Raw genomic sequence first — 19,615 nt, 5'->3', positions numbered from 1 at the left:
CAAACTAGTCTGGGATCTCAGAATAACTAACCACGGTAGCCCCCTGATGGTCTTCGTGATATTCAGACGACAACAACGCACCAGGCACGACATAGTGCTTCCGAGCATGGAAGATCCACATCAGAGCGAACAGAAACAAACCCACTGCGACCGCAGCTGAAGCGTAGTTCATGGAAGTCGTCGTGACCGGATAATAGGTGGGGAAACATAGAAAGACAGTCACCAGGGCGGCCCAGGCCAGACTGATAATGTTGATGACGGGTCCAAGTCGTCCAAGGTTGAAGTATCTGCTCTTTGGGAGCGACTTTCGGCCCTTGATCAGCAAGCAGACGATCGGGATCATGTAGGAAAAAAAGAAGCAGACGGCTGCACTTCCGGTGATGCCGTACAATACTGTCGTGGGGCCAAAGATGAGCAGTCCGATGAAGACTTCGAGGATGGAAACGACGATGATCGAGTTAACTGGAAGCAGCCATCCTGGAGTGAGGTGGCCCTGCCATTGTGCCCACGGGAGCGACCCCATTCGAGAAAAGGACCACCACACGCGGCTCAGTGTCGTTACAATGGAGCCGCAGGCGAAAAAGAACAGACCCAGATAGATGAGACATGAGAGAATCGCCAGAGGCAAAGATCTCATGCTGTCGTGGAAGAGTTGAAAGATTGGTTGGGCCGAAGTCAGGAGGTTGTCGGGGTTTGTGACGGAGAACAAAACAGCAATCACCATCGGGAGGCCGGCGAAACCGCAGAGGAGAACTAGGCCCACCATGACTCGAGGAATTTGCTTTGCTGGATGGGGCACTTCATCTGACATGTGTGCGGCCGAGTCAAATCCATTGAGAGCCGTCAGTCCTGGCAATAGAGCAAGGAAAAACACCATTCCATCTGACGACCATCCGGTCTCGTTGACAATGTCGACAAAGACTTGTCTTGCGGACGGTTTGGGCGTGGCCCTGGCCAGCAGGGCGATCAAGATAAACAGAGCGCCAAGGTTGACGTAGCCGATCATGACCTTGGACATGAAAGGCATGATTTTGAAGCCCCATGTGTTCATGAAAAATCCGTAGACACTGCAGGCGACGTACAAAAGGAAGACTTGGTAGTCTTCTTGATCCCACGTCGCACCACAGACTTGGACAAAAGCCAAGACGAGCTGCGCAGTGAACAGAAACGTCGCTGCTGTCCAGAAGGTCCAAGCCATCATGGTGAATGCCCCGGTGAAATAGCTCAGCGGGCGAGCATATGCCGGGGGCGCCAGCTGTGACGTCCAGAAGATTTGACCTGGTGAAGAATCAGTACAGCTCCCGTGGAACGTCGGTTTGGGCTGCCTGCCTGAGGTATGAGGTAGAAATCCAGCAATCTCGGCCAAACTCAAGACGACCAAGGTCTGGAATACGAAACATACAACATATCCATAGAAAAAGTACGGGCTTCCACCCGCCGAAAGGCTGAAAGCCAGATAGGTTCCGACGGATAATGGTGTTGCAATGTAGGAGAAACCAATTCCCAGCGTGCTCCAGAGGTTGAAGTCTCGGAGCAATACAGTTTCTCGGACTTCACCTTCGGTGTGCGCCTCAAATTTTGGAAGTGAGCTGTCCTGGGCGGCGACATTGACGTCGGAAGTGTTTATTTTGCTGTCATCCATTGTGGGCGCGGAGTGTCGGGTGTAGATGGAGAGAGAGCTTTGAAACAAAGAATTGAGTCAAAGCAGCGGAAATTCGTTGTATGATATATGCTAGCATCTATTGGACCGCATAGCCAGGCTTCAAGTTGAAGTGCAGACCATGCAATACCCTCTGAAGACATTCAACGAAGAGGTGATATGATCCCGAACTCGTGGAAGTAGATCTCGGGATCCACTTGCCCCCAATCTAGATCCTAGATTGAAGACGGAAAGTCAAAAGCGCGGGGATTGGTTTCTCATTCGAGGACCACGCTGTCGAAGCTGCCAGGAACTGATAAGAATTAAGCACTTTGAGTTTAACTCCAAACGTTGAATCTCTCCGTCGAGAAAGCCTCCGATAAGAATAGTACTGCGATTTCTGCAAGGCTATTTGGTGTTATGCATCGAGAAACTCGGTGACGGTCTTCATGAACTTATCTCTCTCTTCCCAGTGCGACATGTGGGTTGATTTGTCGAACTTGATCCAGTCTGCCCCGATGAACTTTCTGAATTCGAGTTGAGAGAGATCATCGGCACCCTCTTCAACCCCGTTCATCAGTAGCGTTCGCGCCTTGATCAAATGCGCTCGGCCTTCCATCGTCCAATTCGCCATGGTACCAACCCATTCAAATTCATCCGGGCCAAGGCTACCAGATTTGCTGTCAGTCTGTAGTCAGGTCGTGCAACATCAACCAGTTACTTACGTGCTTTTCCACACCGTATCATCCTTGCCCAAGTCGTCATAACTGCTCTGGATTTCCGCCGGTAGTGGGTCCAGATTCATGAAATGTTTCTTGTAGAATCCGTCAAGCGCTTCCTGATACTCGGCAGTAGTGGTGGTGTCGAAGGCCCTGGTGCACAGTAACAGCTTGCGTTGCTCTTCAGGCATCATATCCCGATAGCGCTTGTACGCATCTGTCCACATCTTGGAGCTGAACGGAGTACTGGACAGGACTAGTCGTCGAAGCCCAGCAGGTTGCGTAGCAGCGAACGTCGCGGCCAGCATCCCACCCCACGACTGACCAAGTAAGTCGTAGTCATCTTGGATGCCCAAGTGATTGACCACGGCCGTCACCTGATCGAGGAAAACCTGCTCCGTCCAGAAGTCATAGTCGCATAGTTTTTCAGGCAGATGGGTGGATTTGCCACATCCAATTTGATCAAAGAAGACCAGAGACCGTTTAGGTGAACCCAGGTCGGTCAGGCTTAGGAGATAGTCATGGCTCAGTCCGGGACCACCATGGAGGACGACTAGTGGTCGACCAGATCGGATGTCGCCGACACACATATACCAAATCTGACAATCTTTGCCAGCAGCTGTGCAGGGAAAATCAATGAATCCTTCTGTTCGTTTCATTATGGCGGCTGAGGTAGCGCTCCTGAAGTGTCCAGCAATGTTGGTATTTGACGGCGGAGACACTGCCCTTATCACCCGCATTATGCCAAGAACGTGGAGACTGGTCCCAACGACAGACAGTTTGCTACATTGCTCTTCTGGTTGGGGTTTTAAATGAAGATCTACTCTCCAATATCATGTGTATCTTGTGGATTCAGTACGGCCCTCGGTCCATTCGAGTATTCGTCAAGGAAGCCGATTTCGGGCATCACAAATCATCCCTAATCCAGGTATCACGTCTGCTCTCTAGTAAAAGTGACCAAGACCCCGACGGTAGTTAATGTCATGACGACGCAAGTCTTCGAGTACTAGATATAGCGTTATAAAGTTCGATCGATTACAATCTCTCGTTGTCTATCCTTCGTGCCTCCACAGATCTCATCAACTTCTCTATGCCATTGAGCCCACAGAACATCTAGGATATCCATTCATACCCCCTCCCAGGAAACAGAGAAGAGAATCAAGAGCCTACAATTGTGGAGCAAAAGCAGTGAACATCAAGGACAAGAAACAGAAGAGTGTCTCGACAGAGACTACGAAAGGGGAGAAAGCGTCAGTGGAGGTGAGGTGACGGTGTGAAAGCAGCGTGATCTGGGAGACGGATGAGGTGAGTGTCCATAAAAACAGCGTCAGTTTTCAAACAATCACTGAAACGCCAAGTCCCATTTCCACTAAGCCCGTTTGGGGAGTCACTCTCGTCCCTCTCTGCGATCAAGGCAGTGGATGTCAAACTATTTAACTCGCAAGAAGTGCCCGTCTGGCGCCATGAGCGGCACTTCATAGCACTTCTTTCGCAAATACACCCATCATACCTACTGTAAAGTGCGCAAATACGCTACTCCAAACGCACAGTCGCCATGTCAGACAAAGAATTTGGTGGTACGCATACGCCTCTCCTACCCTCGCAAGTATTTGCGCTCTATCCAGATCAGCAATCTAACACATCTTCAGGCAATGACGACCTGTCGCTCCCCAAGGCGACGGTGCAGAAGATAATTTCCGAAATCCTCCCTCAACTTCCCCATGACAACTCTGCCGCTGGCAAAGATGGCGAAATGACCTTTACGCGGCCGGCGCGGGATCTCTTGATTTCATGTTCGCTTGAATTCCTGCGAATGTTGTCCTCGGAGTCCAACGATATCTCTGAGCGCGAATCCAAAAAGACCATAAGCGTCGAGCACGTTGAGCAGGCCCTGACCGATCTCGGTTTCGGCAGCTACATTGAAGGATGCCGTGGAGTTGTCGGCGAATGGCAAGAGGTCCAAAAGAAGAGAGTCGGTAGAGGCGAGAAAATGAGGAATTTCGGTGGCTTCGACAAGATGGGTGAAGAGGAACTACGAAAGATGCAAGAGGCTCTATTGGGCGAGGCACGAGGAAGAATGGAAGGCCAAGGTGACGCCCAAGAATGATGACTAGGACTCCTACCTTTAGGCTCAAAAGAAATTTGCGAGACGAGGTTATTTGGTTACGGAAGACAACTCTCGAACTACGATGCGATACTCGATGCAGCGGCGAAACATCAGCTACACACGTTATGCCTGATGGATGCCACGCCCTTTCAGGACTTGGAGCTATTGTTGGATGTATCAGCAACCTGAATCATCCGGCCAGATCCTCGTATAACATTCTTCACGACAGTAGGCTGTCTTTGGATAGCCATCCTGAGTTTATTGGCGAGGAAGGGCCTGTTTGTCTAGGCGATTTCCATCGCAATGGCAACACGCCGAGTTATGCTCAGACGAAGAAGGATTGGAGTTCGCCGCAGCATGCCTCCTTCCATGACTTAATCTGGTATGTCCACGTCAGGGTGATACTGGCCTTGATGCAGGTAGCAAAGGTGGGAAAGCATACCACCATTGGAAGGACGATGGCGACTTTTATCGAGGATAGAACTGGGACCATCTCCACGATCGGCGTTCGGTGCGGACACATGCTCGCGGAAATAAAGACGTATCAGAAACCCATGCGTTCAAGAATTAGAAGTATCATCACCATCTTCTCTTCCGCTCCAGCCTTGACAAAACGCGTAACCTGGAAAGACTGAATGGAATCTTCGTGGCCAACTAGAGCATTCAGTTGGCCTTGCAATCGACAAAGCGCAGTCAATGACCAGCAGCATGATCAATCCAGAATACCCTGTCTCAAAGCTCAAAGTCAACTTGAACTTCCCTGCCACTCATCCGTCGCCCTCGAAAGGCTCGATTGAAACCACAAACCGGCTGTGATGTTATCCGGAGGTCAACAACGGCTTCTGAAGTCAAGTTATTCTAAGACATGGCAAGGTGCTGCGCCCAAGCAAAGAGACTCCCCGCTGGGATATACCCGGCCAGAAAAGTCGCTTGGTACCATGCCGCAATCGTGCCTGTTACGAAACAAGATGGACACACTACCTGTTAGCACGGCCTAAATGGAAACAGTCAATGTCAAGTGTTCGTGTATCTCGTACCTGCAATTGGTCCTAGTGGTCCGATTCCAAAGCACCGGATGATCAGCTTGAGGATCCACCCTGTTCCGATTAATGGTGTGAGAGCGACGCTGGCGACCTGGAAACCTGCGAGGTACGGATGTTTCTTGATATTCTCCATGGCTCTTTCCTGGGCGGTCAAGGCGAAAGTCGTGAGAGTTTTGGAGGTGAGGTTTGATATGGTTTGAGCCAGGGTTGCGCTCGTGATGGATATCAGATTTGAAAGTCGAGAGTCGAGAGTCGAGAGTCGAAAGCAGAGAGCTATGCGTGATGGCAGTTATGACAGAGGGTAGCGGCAGTGGTAGAGACGGTGGCAATGGTCAGTGATCGTCGTCTCTGGTCTCGTATGGCGTCGCGCTTCCTTGGTTTATTTACAACCCACTCTAATGGCCAGGGTTGAATGATCCGAAGATAGAGATTCAACAACATGGATTCCATGACTTGACCGTTGATATATCGATAATAAGGCAGGCCTCCCGCGGTGTGGTGTGGCCGGGTAGCGCGCCAGCGCAAGGCAGTACCGGGGCAGGGGGTAGGATAGGATGGTATGAATAGCTCTGCTCGTATTCTGAGTGAGTATGAATCACTTCTTTTAATTCAGCCTTGTCTCTTTGTGCCCTTCCACGTCTTCTACTTGGCACTAAACGGGGGGGGAATCGACCGGAGACAGAGACAGATACAAGAGACGTAGGTGTATTTGATGTGCTGATTTCTTGCTCCACTCGCCGTCTTATCACCCTACCTAGGTACCTGTTCTAGTTCTACGCCAAGGCGTGCACCGCAGATGCAGTACACGGTCGTTGAGGGAAGATCATGTAGGCACTGGACGACCACCCCCCCCTTCCCCCTTTTTTTTTAAATCCCTCTCTCTCTCTCCCCGAGACAAAGTACGAGTATTTCGGGCGACGATTGGTGGCGTCAACCATTGATTGCCTTGGGGGCTGACTGCTGCGCAAACTATACGTACAGGAAGGTAAGGTAGGTCAGGTAGGTACGGTAGCTGGAAAGGGGGCAGGGCGACTGGCTGGCTCGTGACGGAATACTACTACTAACATTGCTCCCATTACAATCTCCGTGAGTACAAGAACAGTGGCGATAATACCCAGGTCAAGCAAAACAGTATACTCGTTACTTCCTGCTTACCCTGGGTCGGTGTGGAGATCAATTAGGTACATATCTCTCGCTCATCTGGTTGACCTCTCCATCCTCTTCCGTCGTTCCATGTACTCGTACCTCGCCACCCTGCCCAACTTCAACAACACATCCGCGTTGTTATTTTTAACCTTCCTCGTCTCGATCATCTTCTTCTCCTTCTCCGATGTTGGGCCCAAATCCCTCTTCTTGTCGGCCGGACCCTCACTCTCACCAACAGTGTCGTCGACGATGATGCTCCACTCGGCGACCGTGGCGCCTTCGCCAGCCATATTCTTCGCGTTCAATGTGCCGTTCGCCAGACTTCCCCAGATCTGCAACGTGGCGTACCTCGCCGTGTACACCGTCTGGCCACTGGGTACGGTGAAGGTCGTAATGTTGCTCTCGAGCGGGCCGATGTCCACAATCTCGGTCGCGTTGTACGCGTTGTTGATCCTCACGTGGTCGTCGCTGGCGACTGTCACCACGCCGGGAGACGCTGAGCTCGCGCCGATGGCACTCGGATTCGCCAGCGTTTCGTTGTGGAAGAGCACAGTGTAGTTCCACGGCGGCGCTTGTGCCCAGTCAAACTGCACCGCGCGCACACGGTATCCCAGTGGCAATGTGACGGTGACGCTGGCCGTCTTGTTCGCCAAGGCGGGCTGCCACTTTGTGCTCGCTGCGCCGTCGACGGCCGCGATGGGGAACTGGCCTGGCAGATAGTCATCCGGAGACGTGGCAGGGAGACACTGTGCGATATTGTCCTGCGTCGTCTTGATGAGGCCAATCTGCCTGTTTTCGATGGTGACACTGCTGTTGGGCGCGAGACTGAGTCGGGCTCTGGGCTCGGAGCCAACGGTGCCCACGAGCACGGGGATCGGGCTGTCGGCGAACGTGGCGTTCGGGACGGCGCCCTCGGCGGGCTGGACGTCTCCTCGAGAAAGCACAGTGTGCGTCTGGTTGGAAAAGGCACTGATCGGCCAGCCGTACCAGTGGAACGTGCGGTACTTTATCTGCGGGATCTGCGGAGGAAGACTTGGGTCGACGTGAAGATAAAAGTCAGGAACGAGGCGGAGACCAAGGTATCCGAATAGGACGACTTGATTGCTCCCGCCGTGGCCCGTCAGAAACGGGTACGCCGGATGCGTGCCGCCGTTCTCCTGATAGTTGTCGACAAGTTGTTCCGAGAACTGGAACCACGGCCCTCGCACGTATGGATATGTCGACGCCTGTTGGTACGTGTACGATGAGCAGCCGGACGGGGACACCGAGTTCGCGATGATGCTGAAAATGGCGTATGTCATCGCAGGGCCGCTTATGGACGTCTTTGCCGCGTAGTAGTCCAAGTCACTCAGGCTGTCATCGGCCGTGTAATTCTGACCCGTGAAGCCCAAGGGGAAGGTGTTCAAGATCACGTCGGCTTGCTTTACCTCAACACTGCCGTTCATGCCCACGTATTCGAGCGTTATCTCGGCTTCAGCGTCGCGTGCGATGATGACGTTGTCGGCTTGTGAGTCCCACGTCGAGTTGGGTGTCCCATTGAACATGGCACGGAAGTCGTTGGCATAGCTGAGATGCTGGCTTATCAGGGCGTTAGTGAAGGCACCGTTGTCGACGTGATTGGCATATTCATCGGGGTCGGTCATATTCTCGAGAGCCCAGCGTGTGCCGTTCTTGACAAGCAATTCGGAGTAGAGGGTTGCGACCGAGTCAAATATCGGGAAGAGTGAGTCGCGGAAAAAAGACGTGTCTCCGGACGAAACCCAGTAGTTTGTGAACTCTAGACCGATGTCGCCATTAATGTGGTACTCGTAGTCGAAGCAGGGGCCGGTCGCGGTGCAATTTCCAAAACGGCCACTCGTCCAGGGGAAGATGGCTGCGTTGCTGGAGAAATTGGTGTTGTTTTGCGACGACTGGTATGCCGTTTTGACGTTTGCGAGGGCTTGCTGGTATCTTTCAACTCGGTAGTTCGCGATGCCTCGTCCTGATGCTGGGAAAGATGCGACAAGACCAGGTTGCATCCATATTTCGGCATCCCAGAAGATCTGTCCTGCGTAGGAGTCTGATCCCAGCCCACCCACGGCAATACTGTGGCTGTTGATCGAAGCATTGTTGGACGCGAGGATAGCATTCTCGGATACGGTGTTCTGAAGCAGCTGGTATGGATTGGCCACTGCTGCGATAGCCGCTTCGACGATGTACGGATCGTCCGGTAGTGTTCCGTTCTCCGGGTAGGAGAAATCATCGACTGAACTAGTGGGGAAATTGGTGTTCCATTCCTCAGTGTGGCTCTGCAACGACTCGCTGTAGCCAGTACTTGCTGCCTTTAGTGCTGCGTCTCTAGCAACAGCACGCGGTCGGGCATAGCCGTCAGATGATGCAAGACCGACAAATTTCGTAAAGGTTGCCACCTTCCCAGCCTCGAGACTGGTCTGGTAAGCGCGAGCAATAGACGAAACATTGTTTCCAACGTATGGCCGGTCCACGGAACTCGACTGGTTGGAGTCGACGCTAGCTCCACTGTGGGACACTGCTGCATATACCCAGGCGGTCACGTTGCTGATACCATTGGGGGAGACCGATGAAAATATGAGGTCCGGGTTCGAGGAGTCGACGCCGTTTTGGCCGGGGGTTGTTCGAACTGCACAGTCTCCGTTGAGAACGTTGACAATGCTGACGTTGGTGGCCTTGGAGGCTGTGATGTTGAGGGTGACAAATCCCTGATTGACATAGAGTCTGTGTGCAAACATCTGATACGAGACGTTGAACGAGCCATGGTCACCACGAGGAGTCCAGGTAAACGCCCAGTTCAGCAGACCATTCTTCATGTCCAAACTGGACTTGAAATTGCTAATGGTTGACTTGTTGGTCGAGGCGGATAGGAAATTACTGCCACCAAGATCGACGACAAGGCCGCCCCAGTGCGGAATGCCGCTGATTGCGGTGTCCCAGCCATATTGATCCAGCCAAGGGAAATTGGTGCCGTTAAGCTTTGGTTGCGAATCCCAGAAGCCGCCGACTGTCGCGAATGTCTGCCGTCGACCAAAAAGCGGCCAGCCGTTGATGTCGTCGCCTGCCACGGGGGTATCGACTTCGAAGAATGGTCCAAGAGCAGCTACGTTGATGCCATGGTAGCCATTGGCAACTGTGGCTCGAGACTGGTAGTGGCCTTGATCGAGTTCGGTAGTGGTAAGGACCCAGTTTGCGGCATCCCAAGTCACCCCGTCGAAGCGAGTCTTGTAGACTGTTGACGAGTTGTTCGACTGAGCTGATGCGGTCGAGTACCACAGTCCTGCGATCAGGAGGACTTTTGACAGCCGTTCGCTTATCATAGTCATCTAAACCGTAGAGTTAGCTGCGGCTGTGGCTGCTACTTGAATGATATAGACTCTCTCACCTTGGGGTATGTGGCTGCCGATTTGATCACTTCCGTCATCGACAGACTACAGTCCTCGTGCGGGCCAGCTGCTCAAAGCGTTTGCTCAGGTACCCGTCCAGGCACTTGAGTGGGCATATATATACTTGTCAGCCAAGCTCTTCTAATTGAGAGCATGTACCGCATCCAAGACTGCGGAAAAAAAGGAGAGAAAATGAAGCTCCTGCGCGAAGACTATGTACCTACCGACGAGCGGATCACAGCCATTACCGCTAGAGAGTCGGAGGAGAGTATGGAGTTACATCGTCAGCGTGTGCCTTCGTTAGCCATGGGCCCATGGTACGGGCAGAGGAGCCAGAGGAGCCAGCATCGCATCACCGAATGCATCCTCGTCGTTCGCATGGGTGGAGGTTCTACGTCATTGGGTGCCAGATGCGGAGAGGCAGAAAAGCGGTAGATGTGGCTGCGGGGAAGGAACGCCAGATGCGCCATCAGCCATGACTATTATTGCCCACAACACCCACTGCACAGGCTGCACAGGCAGAGTAGCTCGCGCTGATCCCAGGCCGTCCGTGGCGCTATGGATGAGCTATGACAAGCTTTTTTCACATCACGCTCCAGGCAAAACGCCACAAATGTCATGGAGTCCCCGCCTGCACTTGGCCAGGTACGGGACTCGTACGAGGTTGACTGCACCGGCTTCACGAGGGGAGTCTTCGGTTCGGGCATTTAGGCCGTTGTCGTTTAGCCTCTCTTCTGGAATAGTCGAGTCGCATGGCTCGGGGCTTTTCCACCGTTGCAACGTGTCGGATCTCGGTTGATGCATGAGCCTGGATTGACCTGACAATCATGTCCAAAAGGGTTGACCTGCCCGAAGAGTGACTGCAGGTGGTGTCCAAGACCAAGGACACTCCGTCCCTTAAGGAGTGGTTATATGCGATGGCTGCTCGAACGCGTCCTCTGCAACACAGCTCTGGCTCTGGCCGCCATTCCAGCATCAAGAATACACAGTCACCATTTCCTTCCCGGCTTGTCAGCATGCTTTGTCTTCCAAGACTCTTTCAGGAGCGAGTACTTGTCCTCGCCCAGTGCTGACGATATAATTTGAAGGCGTGCCAGCCCCAGATTCGTCGGAACGCCGAGGCCATCCTTGAAGGCAGTGCTCGAATTTCGTGATATCTAACACGGGCGTAGTCGAGATCTCCACAAGCGACACAATTCAAAACAAGTAAGCAATTCAGAAAAGGGTGTCATGTGCCTTCGTCGTCCTCGTCGGCATCTCTCTGTCTTTCCGCTTCTGCTGGTCGTCTATGCCCGCTCTTTCGCCTGCTCATCTGGTAACTCTCAGACATCGTGATCGCCTTCTCCCCCACATAATGCTGCCCATCCCAGTCCGTCTTGCAAATCGGACAGGTCTGTGATCGCTGCATCCGGAAGAAATTCTGCGTGCAAATGTCGTGTAGCCGGCATCGGCATTCTCGTCGTGGACATCGCTGACCCTGGATGCACAATCATTAGCTGCGGCTCTCGCTTCTTCGACGCTCAAACAACAGAAACGTACGACGGTAATGATTTCCTTGCAAGCATGGCAAAACTTGATCTTCTCTTTCCTCTCGCCATCCTCGTCTTCATCGTTGTATGTGTCGACGAGCCACCCCTTCAACTCCATCAACGCCCGCGCACTCAAGCCGTAGAAGCCACTCCTGCTCTTTTCCAGCCAGCCTTCGTCGACCAGCTTCGCTAGCATAGCCTCGGTGTCTTTCAAGACAAACGCGCTCGTATTTGTCTGTGTCGTACCCCCGTCCCCATCTTGTGTCGCCCTCCTGTTGCCTTGGCTTCGTCCGACTTGTAGAGCTTCGATACCGCTCAAACACATGGCTTCTTTCTTTCCACGATTATTGGGGCCATCAAACATCGCATCGAGGAGCTTCTTCAAGTAGACGATTTCGTCAGCTGAATATGTCGTGGCCAACTGTGTCAATGGGTCACTGGTTGTGTTGACCAGAGCATAGATGCGCTCCCGGGTTTTTTGGTGGAAGGTACTTCGGATTTCTAGATCGAGCGGAGACAGTCGCTGATTCGAGTCCGCGATGTAAGAATTCAAGTCTTCGACAGTGACGTCTTGGGGCTGGACTTCGCGACCATCGCGGTACGTGAGGAGCGCTGCGAGAATCGGCTGCGCAGTGGTGAGCGTCAGGACGCTGCGCGCAAGGAACGCTTGTAAAAAGGCGCGATTAGAGTCATCATAGCCGGACGCATCACCGATGTCTGCCATTGCAGCTGTGCAGTAGGAGCGTTGCTGTGTAGAGACTTTGTCGATCTGCCTGGTTGCTGGATTATCTGGACCACTTTACGCGTCGGAAAAGAGACGCGTTATTCCGTGGGCATCAAGCTGACTCCGGCAAGAAATACTACCGTCACTGCAATTGTTGGCCATGTAACAGTAGTTTTGAACAGCTATGTGGCGGTTTATGTGTTACTGGCAGTGCAAGATTAAGTTGATTGTTCTGTTCTAGATCTATAGCCATTCTTTATGCGGTTTATGGTTTGGCCAAAACGTCCACCATAAGCCAGGGGTGAGTCAATATCACAGCTTCAACATTCATGCTTTGGAATTCGCTCTACCACCCCTAGCAGCAAGTACCTCTTCCGTTGTTTGGACGATCGTATCAAACGCTGCCCTAACGTATTTCTCCTCAGCATTCGGATTCCCACTAACAACCCGTATAAATGCTTTTCCCGCAGCACTACTGCAGGTGAGGAACACCTCTCCACGCTCATTGATCAATTCACCGATGTGTTTGGTCACAGTATTCGCATCTTGTTCTCGCCGTTGCTCTGCTGAGACCTGGGGAGCGACGTCGCCATTCGCTTCGGCCGATCCCTGGGGCGAGACCAGTGAAGGCTTGACTCTAAAACAGGTAAGGCCAAATGCTGGTTTTGCGATAATTTCAAAAAGATCCGAACGTCCACGAACAAGGTCGGCAAACACTTCACCTATGCCAACAGTCTTCCTGATATGCGCTCTCATGCCTTCAAGACCGTACGTGCGCATGACGAACCAGATCTTCAGCGCTCGAAAGCGTCGACCAAGTGGGATTTGCCAGTCACGATAATCTGTGACCAGGCCACTGTCCGTGTGCTTGTTCACATAGTAAGCCGCCTCGATTGATAGAGCGCGGGTAAGATGATTTCGGTTTTGCACAAAGAGACATGAAGCGTCGAAATTTACCAGCAACCATTTGTGCATGTTCATGTTGAAAGAGTCGGCGAGCTTCATCCACCGTGAATACTTCGAAGAATACTCTGGGCATACCAAAGCGGCACCAGCGTATGCAGCATCGACGTGGACCCAGAGATCGGGGTTGGACTTTATCACGGGAGCTAGGCTCTCAAAGTCGTCCGTTGAGCACGTCGAAGTCGTACCCATCGTCAACGTGATATAATATGGTTCGAGGCCTTCTTTCTTGCATTGTTCCAAAGCAGCTTCCAATTCTGGGCCAGTCAATGACAGACCATTCTCAAGTTTCGTCGGGATTGCGCGATATCTCGTTCCCGCGATCAGTGAGCCCTTCTGTGTCGACGAGTGCGTCTGATCCGCAGAGAGAGCTATCAGTCGTCCTCGAAGGAATGCGATTCTCTCTGCTCTCTCCTCCGAGTCCGGTTTCAGACCTTCGGCGTCGCATTTGGCATGTAAATAGCGTTCCCTAGCGGCGACCATACAAGTCACTACCGCCTCTGATGCAGAGCCCTGTATCGTGCCACCCCCGGCATTCGGTGAGGTGCTTAGGAATTCTTCAGGCAGGTCGAAAGCTTGAGCCAGCCAATCCATGACAACTGTCTCGAGTTCTGTACATGCAGGACTGCACAACCAGTTGAACGCCGGTGCTGTGAATGCGGCCGAGTACATTTCCCCTAGCATAGATGGGTACGTGACTCCAGCTGGGAAGAACGCCATGAACTTTGGTGATTGCCAATGCGTGAGTCCGGGAACAATCTTCGACGCAATATCAGGCTGGATATCGGACCATGCTTGAGGCTGTTCCGGTGCCGATTTGGGCAATTGTGGTGCGAGGAATCCCGGTTTGATGGAGGGGAGAACCGGATAATCTGCCACATTTTCATTGTATGCAATGACTGGGAGAATCAGTGATTTGGGCGGCTAATAGCTGTCAAGGAACTCCATACTCTCCTCAATGGCAGCATGCGCTGCCTTTCTGAACTCGTCTGAATTCATGGCCAGTGTCTGTGCCCCGTGAATATATCTTGGTAGAACGGATCCCGAGGTCGAGGATTTCGGACCAGGTAAACAGCTAAATAGGGAGCGTCTAAGCATATAACACACATACAACGAGCGACCTAAATGTGCCGTCTTGATCAATCCAAGGCTAGAAGAATTCTAGAACATACAAGACGCTGACAATCTGATGCACGCCCTTGAGAAAACATCTTCTCTCAGAGCCATCGGGATTCCACAGCGGAAATAAATGCGCACTGTGAGAACACGCGATGTCATTGGCCAGCCTCGGGCCTCATCGGAGGGCCTTATGGGATAAGCCTACGCAACATTCTCTCGAAATAGCATCGTTTTGCGCGGCTTACCAGATGTTATCTGCAGGGGATGGTCATATTTGATTGAAACACGAGAATTCTGAACATGGCCGAAAGAATGGGAGCTTCGTGGCTATCCATAGTTCCAACAGGATGGGTCGGGGAATATGTCTGTTCGAGGCGGTTTCGTTTCCCCTTTACCCAGTCGTGAGAGCAGCTTCGGCGACATCTAGATGTCTCTGTATTGGCAAAAGGTGCTTGGTTGAACCCAGCCACCACAATGCTCCGCTCTGCTCTCCTCTCCATTAAGGCAGTTCTCGATTGTTTTTCGGAGCCTGATAGAGCCCTGATATCTCGGAGATTAGCCGAGTATTAGCCGGCCGCTCTTCATGGCCGCCCGCAAGTCAAGATATTGTTTGCACGCGACAGCGCCTGATCAATTTCAGATTCAACACTTGTAAGGGTGCCAAGATGGACGACTCATCTGGGCGCGGGCATAGGGAGAAGAAGCCCAGTGAAAAAGTCAAAGAGCAGGTGTCTAGCAAGATCGACAGAGTTGACGACGACGAAAGGGCAATCGTACTTCCCACCTACATTGCCCCGAACGACCCAAAGTTCTTTCAAGACCAGAAAGAGGTCCCCAAGATATACGACCACACGAAAAGGGGTACCGACGGCGAAAGAATTGAATTCTACTCACTAGGCACCCAGTAAGTGTCTGATCATAGCCTGCGCGACGGACCTTTGCTAATTCGGGCAGCGTCGAGAGTAAGGAAAAGCGATTCTATGTCCGCGCGAAAAGAGACCCAGATACCTTTTATTTCCACGCCGATGAAGCCCCTCCCAGATATGCCCGGCTCAGCGACGAGAACCACCCACAGTGCGGTGTCGAAAGCCTCAAGAACGTCTTTACCAAGGATATGCTAGGCAAGAGCGGGGAGTTTGGGAGTTACACAACAAGAGCAAACGTGTTTGCAAGAGAAGGAAAGTTCTTCTTCGAAGCAAAGGTCTTAAGTATTGCTCCTCCAGGCAGGGAGGAACCAGACCGCGCTCTGGCCGACAGTCAGAACTCTGACAGAACAGCGACCAACCGAGGAGGGCTGCGCGTTGGCTTTTGTCGACGAGAACACCACTGGAGCGAGAATCTCGGTGGCAATGCGTACAGTTATGCGGTGGTCCTACGGAGTGGTCGAGCACGAGAGTATGGCAGCGTTCGGTTCAACACGTTAATGTACCACATGCAAGGTGAAGGTGGGAAGGACCCCGAAGACCTGTCTCCCGGCGATGTAGTTGGTCTTATGATCACGTTGCCTTCCCTGGAGGTGCACAAGAAGGTTGTTGAGGGCACATACAACCCGGCCGAACACCCAGATCTAAAGTGCGGTCCTGCAAACACCAAGAAGAAGTCAGGTCCAGGCAAGAAATCTGCTAAGGGCGGGGCGAAGCCCAAAGATGGTGAAGTTGTGAAGAGCAAAGATGAATCGAGCAAGAAATCCACCTCACGGAGTTCCATACGGGCTGCTTTACAACCTTTGTACGGACTCACAATCCCCTCAGATCACGACATTATCCGCGACCGAAATCCTTTTCTTCACAAAGGCATGACATATTTCGAATGCCCCGAATACACACCGAACCATGATCTGAGCCGGCCAACGTTGAACTCGAAAAACAAATCCATCAACCCCGAGACCGGTAAGAAGTATGACCTACTCACCGATCCTCATCCCAACACCGAGCTCCCGCATTTACGTACTCTTCCCGGAAGCAAGATCGAGCTCTGGGTCAATGGGAAATACCATGGGGTGGTGTGGGAGCACCTCTTTGCATTTCTTCCGCCAGCCTCGTCTATCGAGAAGGGCAGTCGCGCTGTCACAGGCCAGGGAGAGGTAGATGATGGGTTACTGGGCTACTACCCGGCCATCAGTCACTATACTGGTGGCGCAATTGAGTGTAAATTTGACGGACCGTGGTGGTACGGCTATGCACAAGACGGACCCCAACATCCGGATGCTCGACCTATCGGCGAACGATATCAGGAGCAAATTGTTGAAGACATGGTCAACGATTTGGTGGACGAGGTCTATCAGGAAAAGTTATATCATGATGCGGACTGGATGAAGAAGAAAGTATTGAATGCAGCGGCGCTCAATGTGCCGCATGCCTAACGGAGGTGTGGAGGAGACCATTCCTCCGCTTGCACATAGCCTTTCTGTTGGGGTCCGTATTGTGAGCCTGGGCGCACAAGGGATACCGGATTATTGCCTCGATGGCTGGCTGGATCTGCATAAGGAATATAGCGGGCAGCCCGGGCCGGAAAAGTTGTTTCGAACACAGCAAGATACCCCCTTCTGCAGGAGAAGTGATAAAAAGCCTCCGGGCAGCTTAGACGCAAATCAAAGACCGCAACAGGTGTTATCTGAGTCTCAGACCGGTCTAGGTGGGACTTTCGCCATTGGCAAGAGATAGGCTGAACATTAATAAAAGCTGGCTATAGAATGTGAGCTCAATCGGAGGCCGAGAGGTGGGCCGTAGTCAGCATCATACCCCGTGCAGAACTATGGTACGGTATGTGCAGACATGCTGTTCCTCTCTATCCTTTAGAGGTTCGTCGACTGAGGAATCGATTACCGTAGAAGAGCCACTGGAAAGCCTGGATGACAGGTGCCTGAAGGGCTCTATTGAAGTCTGTGGATAGATCCCCTGCATTCTGATAGTCTGGATGCGGTATGAGACACGGAGTCCAAGACAACCCTCTCCTGATAGGCAAAACCTAGTGCTGTAGGAGGCGTGATCGAGACGGCGAAGTGGGACAGGGGACAGGAGGAAGCGGTGCGGCTGACGAGTCTGAGGCTGAGTTTCGGTGTGGAGGGAGCGAAGCGAAGGGGATCGAAGCACACAGCAAGGGATGGCATGTGTCGCCTCCGATTCGACACATGGTGGCTGAAGGATGATGGCGCAACAGGCTGCGCTGAATGGCCAACGCAAATAGAACGCTGCGGGTCAGCAAGTCAGACACACTCAGGAGTTCAACAGGAATAATTGGCCGCTTGGCTTGCGCCCCCTGGGCAAGTTGTCGTGTCGTCCTCATCCCCTTCTTGACACTCTGTCCTTATATCAGCCTGCCCGCCGCCCAAGAACCACCATCACTCTTCTTCACTCACAGGCATCGCCAATCTTCCCCGACTCTAATTTCAGACTACTGTGTGATTGATTGTCCTCCACTCTACCCAACCAGCATATGCTGCTGCCTGCCATGAAGCAGAAACACTGAGGACACCTGGTCTCTTCGGCCGTCCACATAAACGACAATCCCATCCTACTCTACACGCTGGCCACTACTCCAGCCCAGCGTGATCGCCTCACACTATCGCCACAATGAGTGCCATGGATAACGTCGTCGACCCTTCGATGTTGGATGTCTGCGGCTACAGCGAGTCTTATCCCTCGCCTGCCACCACCGCAGAAGACTACAAGGAGTCAAGCCAGCCCCCTTCCGATCAACCTAGCAAAAAGAAACGGAAGGCATGGGGTCAGCCAGTCCCTGAGATCAAACAAATCCTCCCCCCGCGAAAGCGAGCAAAGACCGCAGAGGAGAAGGAACAGAGAAAGAATGAACGAATCCTTCGAAATCGACGGGCGGCAGACAAGTCTCGACAACGCCAAAAAGCGGCTGTTGCCGAGCTCGAGGCCAGACAACATCGCATCGAGCAGGAGAACGCCAGTCTTCGAGAACTCCTAGCACATTATCAGTCGAGGTTCGGTGTCCAAGCAGATTTCCCAACACCCATGCCGTCTGACTGCGACTCGTCCGCCTCGAACCACCTTGCCTCCCCTGCACCCCTCGACCTGAAATCCTCCACCCCGGCCACACCAGCATATGATGGTGAGGTCCAGCAACATCCCACCCTAGTTCAATCCGACACCCTCACCCCAGTCAAACACGAGTCTCCCGTGCTCGCCCCACAACTGAACATCATCAACGAACACGCTGAAGCTGATCGGTCTGAATCGATGGCGACGTACCAAAGCTTCCCAGCCATCTCCGGTATGACACAATATCCTGCCGTGGTATTGTGTGACCTGCAGTGTCAACCGGAGACCTGGGCTTTCAAGCTGCCGACGTTCCCATGCAGTCAAACCAACAGTTTTGGCCTGAGTTACCTCCTGCAAGTCTTCCAGACCTTGACGATATTTCAAACCTTCTCAACGACAACGCTCTTGCCAATTTACAATCTCTTCCAGATTTTGGCACAGAAATTGTCAATGACCTCGACGGAACAGGATTTCTCCTCCATCCTGAACAATTTCCCACTGATTCATTGTTTGATTTCGATGCCTTCGACACCGACCAGACCAGCAGTTTTCCGCATGAAACTTCTGAGCCGACTCCTTGCATGCAGCCCACACATGGCGCGCCTATTACTGGCAGCGACAGACCAGGCTTTGCAGCAAGTGGTTAGCGAGGATGGTTTCGCCGAAGACCCTGATCGTCGGTGGACATGGTCGAGTCTGATGACAATCAAGTGGACCATAGTGAGGTTGGAGAAAGAACATCGCAAGATACGACGACAGGTCTGGGCAAACCAGAATGAAAGTGACAGTCTTTCAAGTTTGAAGATTATGGCTGGAGTTGACTACCGGGCAGTAGCCAGGAATTCACAGTTATGGCGAGGGACGGCTAGTCCGGATTGTACTATTACGACGAGAAATGATGGTTGGGTGCCTACTCAGGAGGTCCATTAGATTGGGGCCGTTTTCTAGATACATGAGAAATCAAAAGCAGTTTCCAAAACCTGATTCTGACCAGCGATCTGTGACCGATTTGCCCGCTGCGAGTTCAAGACTGCTTCTATTCCGTTCCGCACTGCACTGTTCAAAGTGTGGTTCGTCGCCTCCTAGGATTTTATGTACTGTACGAAGCTCAGAACTTGGTGTGCTTTCGGGGCCGAGCGTTCGACTACATACATACTGTAGTCTCACAGGCTCACGTGACCCTGTCTTTTCTCTTGGCAATGCCCGCGTTTGGAGAAGTCG

The 19,615-nt window shown here is 52.4% G+C and overlaps 8 protein-coding genes across 8 annotated transcripts; 3 read left to right on the top strand and 5 right to left on the bottom strand.

The window, feature by feature from the left end:
- Positions 1 to 4: 4 nt before the first annotated feature.
- On the bottom strand, positions 5 to 1,642 carry PV08_04022 (uncharacterized protein; the record flags this gene model as incomplete). The annotated part of the gene is made up of 1 exon (XM_016378371.1): positions 5 to 1,642. One exon carries the CDS (start codon positions 1,640 to 1,642, stop codon positions 5 to 7), a length of 1,638 nt encoding a protein of 545 aa, XP_016237048.1.
- A 415-nt stretch (positions 1,643 to 2,057) lies between these two features.
- PV08_04021 (uncharacterized protein) lies at positions 2,058 to 3,017 on the bottom strand (the record flags this gene model as incomplete). The annotated part of the gene is made up of 2 exons (XM_016378370.1): positions 2,058 to 2,307; positions 2,365 to 3,017. The coding sequence occupies 2 exons, from the start codon at positions 3,015 to 3,017 to the stop codon at positions 2,058 to 2,060; spliced, it is 903 nt and encodes a 300-aa protein (XP_016237047.1).
- Positions 3,018 to 3,913: 896 nt separating this feature from the next.
- Positions 3,914 to 4,465, top strand: PV08_04020 (uncharacterized protein; the record flags this gene model as incomplete). The annotated part of the gene is made up of 2 exons (XM_016378369.1): positions 3,914 to 3,935; positions 4,008 to 4,465. The coding sequence occupies 2 exons, from the start codon at positions 3,914 to 3,916 to the stop codon at positions 4,463 to 4,465; spliced, it is 480 nt and encodes a 159-aa protein (XP_016237046.1).
- A 2,239-nt stretch (positions 4,466 to 6,704) lies between these two features.
- On the bottom strand, positions 6,705 to 9,989 carry PV08_04019 (uncharacterized protein; the record flags this gene model as incomplete). Its single annotated transcript, XM_016378368.1, has 1 exon — positions 6,705 to 9,989. The coding sequence occupies one exon, from the start codon at positions 9,987 to 9,989 to the stop codon at positions 6,705 to 6,707; it is 3,285 nt and encodes a 1,094-aa protein (XP_016237045.1).
- A 1,288-nt stretch (positions 9,990 to 11,277) lies between these two features.
- PV08_04018 (uncharacterized protein) lies at positions 11,278 to 12,302 on the bottom strand (the record flags this gene model as incomplete). The annotated part of the gene is made up of 2 exons (XM_016378367.1): positions 11,278 to 11,526; positions 11,589 to 12,302. The coding sequence occupies 2 exons, from the start codon at positions 12,300 to 12,302 to the stop codon at positions 11,278 to 11,280; spliced, it is 963 nt and encodes a 320-aa protein (XP_016237044.1).
- A 327-nt stretch (positions 12,303 to 12,629) lies between these two features.
- Positions 12,630 to 14,264, bottom strand: PV08_04017 (uncharacterized protein; the record flags this gene model as incomplete). Its single annotated transcript, XM_016378366.1, has 2 exons — positions 12,630 to 14,164; positions 14,216 to 14,264. The coding sequence occupies 2 exons, from the start codon at positions 14,262 to 14,264 to the stop codon at positions 12,630 to 12,632; spliced, it is 1,584 nt and encodes a 527-aa protein (XP_016237043.1).
- Positions 14,265 to 15,049: 785 nt separating this feature from the next.
- Positions 15,050 to 16,746, top strand: PV08_04016 (uncharacterized protein; the record flags this gene model as incomplete). The annotated part of the gene is made up of 2 exons (XM_016378365.1): positions 15,050 to 15,288; positions 15,339 to 16,746. 2 exons carry the CDS (start codon positions 15,050 to 15,052, stop codon positions 16,744 to 16,746), a joined length of 1,647 nt encoding a protein of 548 aa, XP_016237042.1.
- Positions 16,747 to 17,956: 1,210 nt separating this feature from the next.
- Positions 17,957 to 19,324, top strand: PV08_04015 (uncharacterized protein; the record flags this gene model as incomplete). The annotated part of the gene is made up of 1 exon (XM_016378364.1): positions 17,957 to 19,324. One exon carries the CDS (start codon positions 17,957 to 17,959, stop codon positions 19,322 to 19,324), a length of 1,368 nt encoding a protein of 455 aa, XP_016237041.1.
- Between the last annotated feature and the right edge of the window lie 291 nt (positions 19,325 to 19,615).

The sequence above is a fragment of the Exophiala spinifera genome, assembly GCF_000836115.1.
Source record: "Exophiala spinifera strain CBS 89968 unplaced genomic scaffold supercont1.3, whole genome shotgun sequence".
Taxonomy (NCBI): Eukaryota; Fungi; Ascomycota; class Eurotiomycetes; order Chaetothyriales; family Herpotrichiellaceae; genus Exophiala; species Exophiala spinifera.
This window is presented reverse-complemented; position numbering and strand designations above follow the sequence as displayed.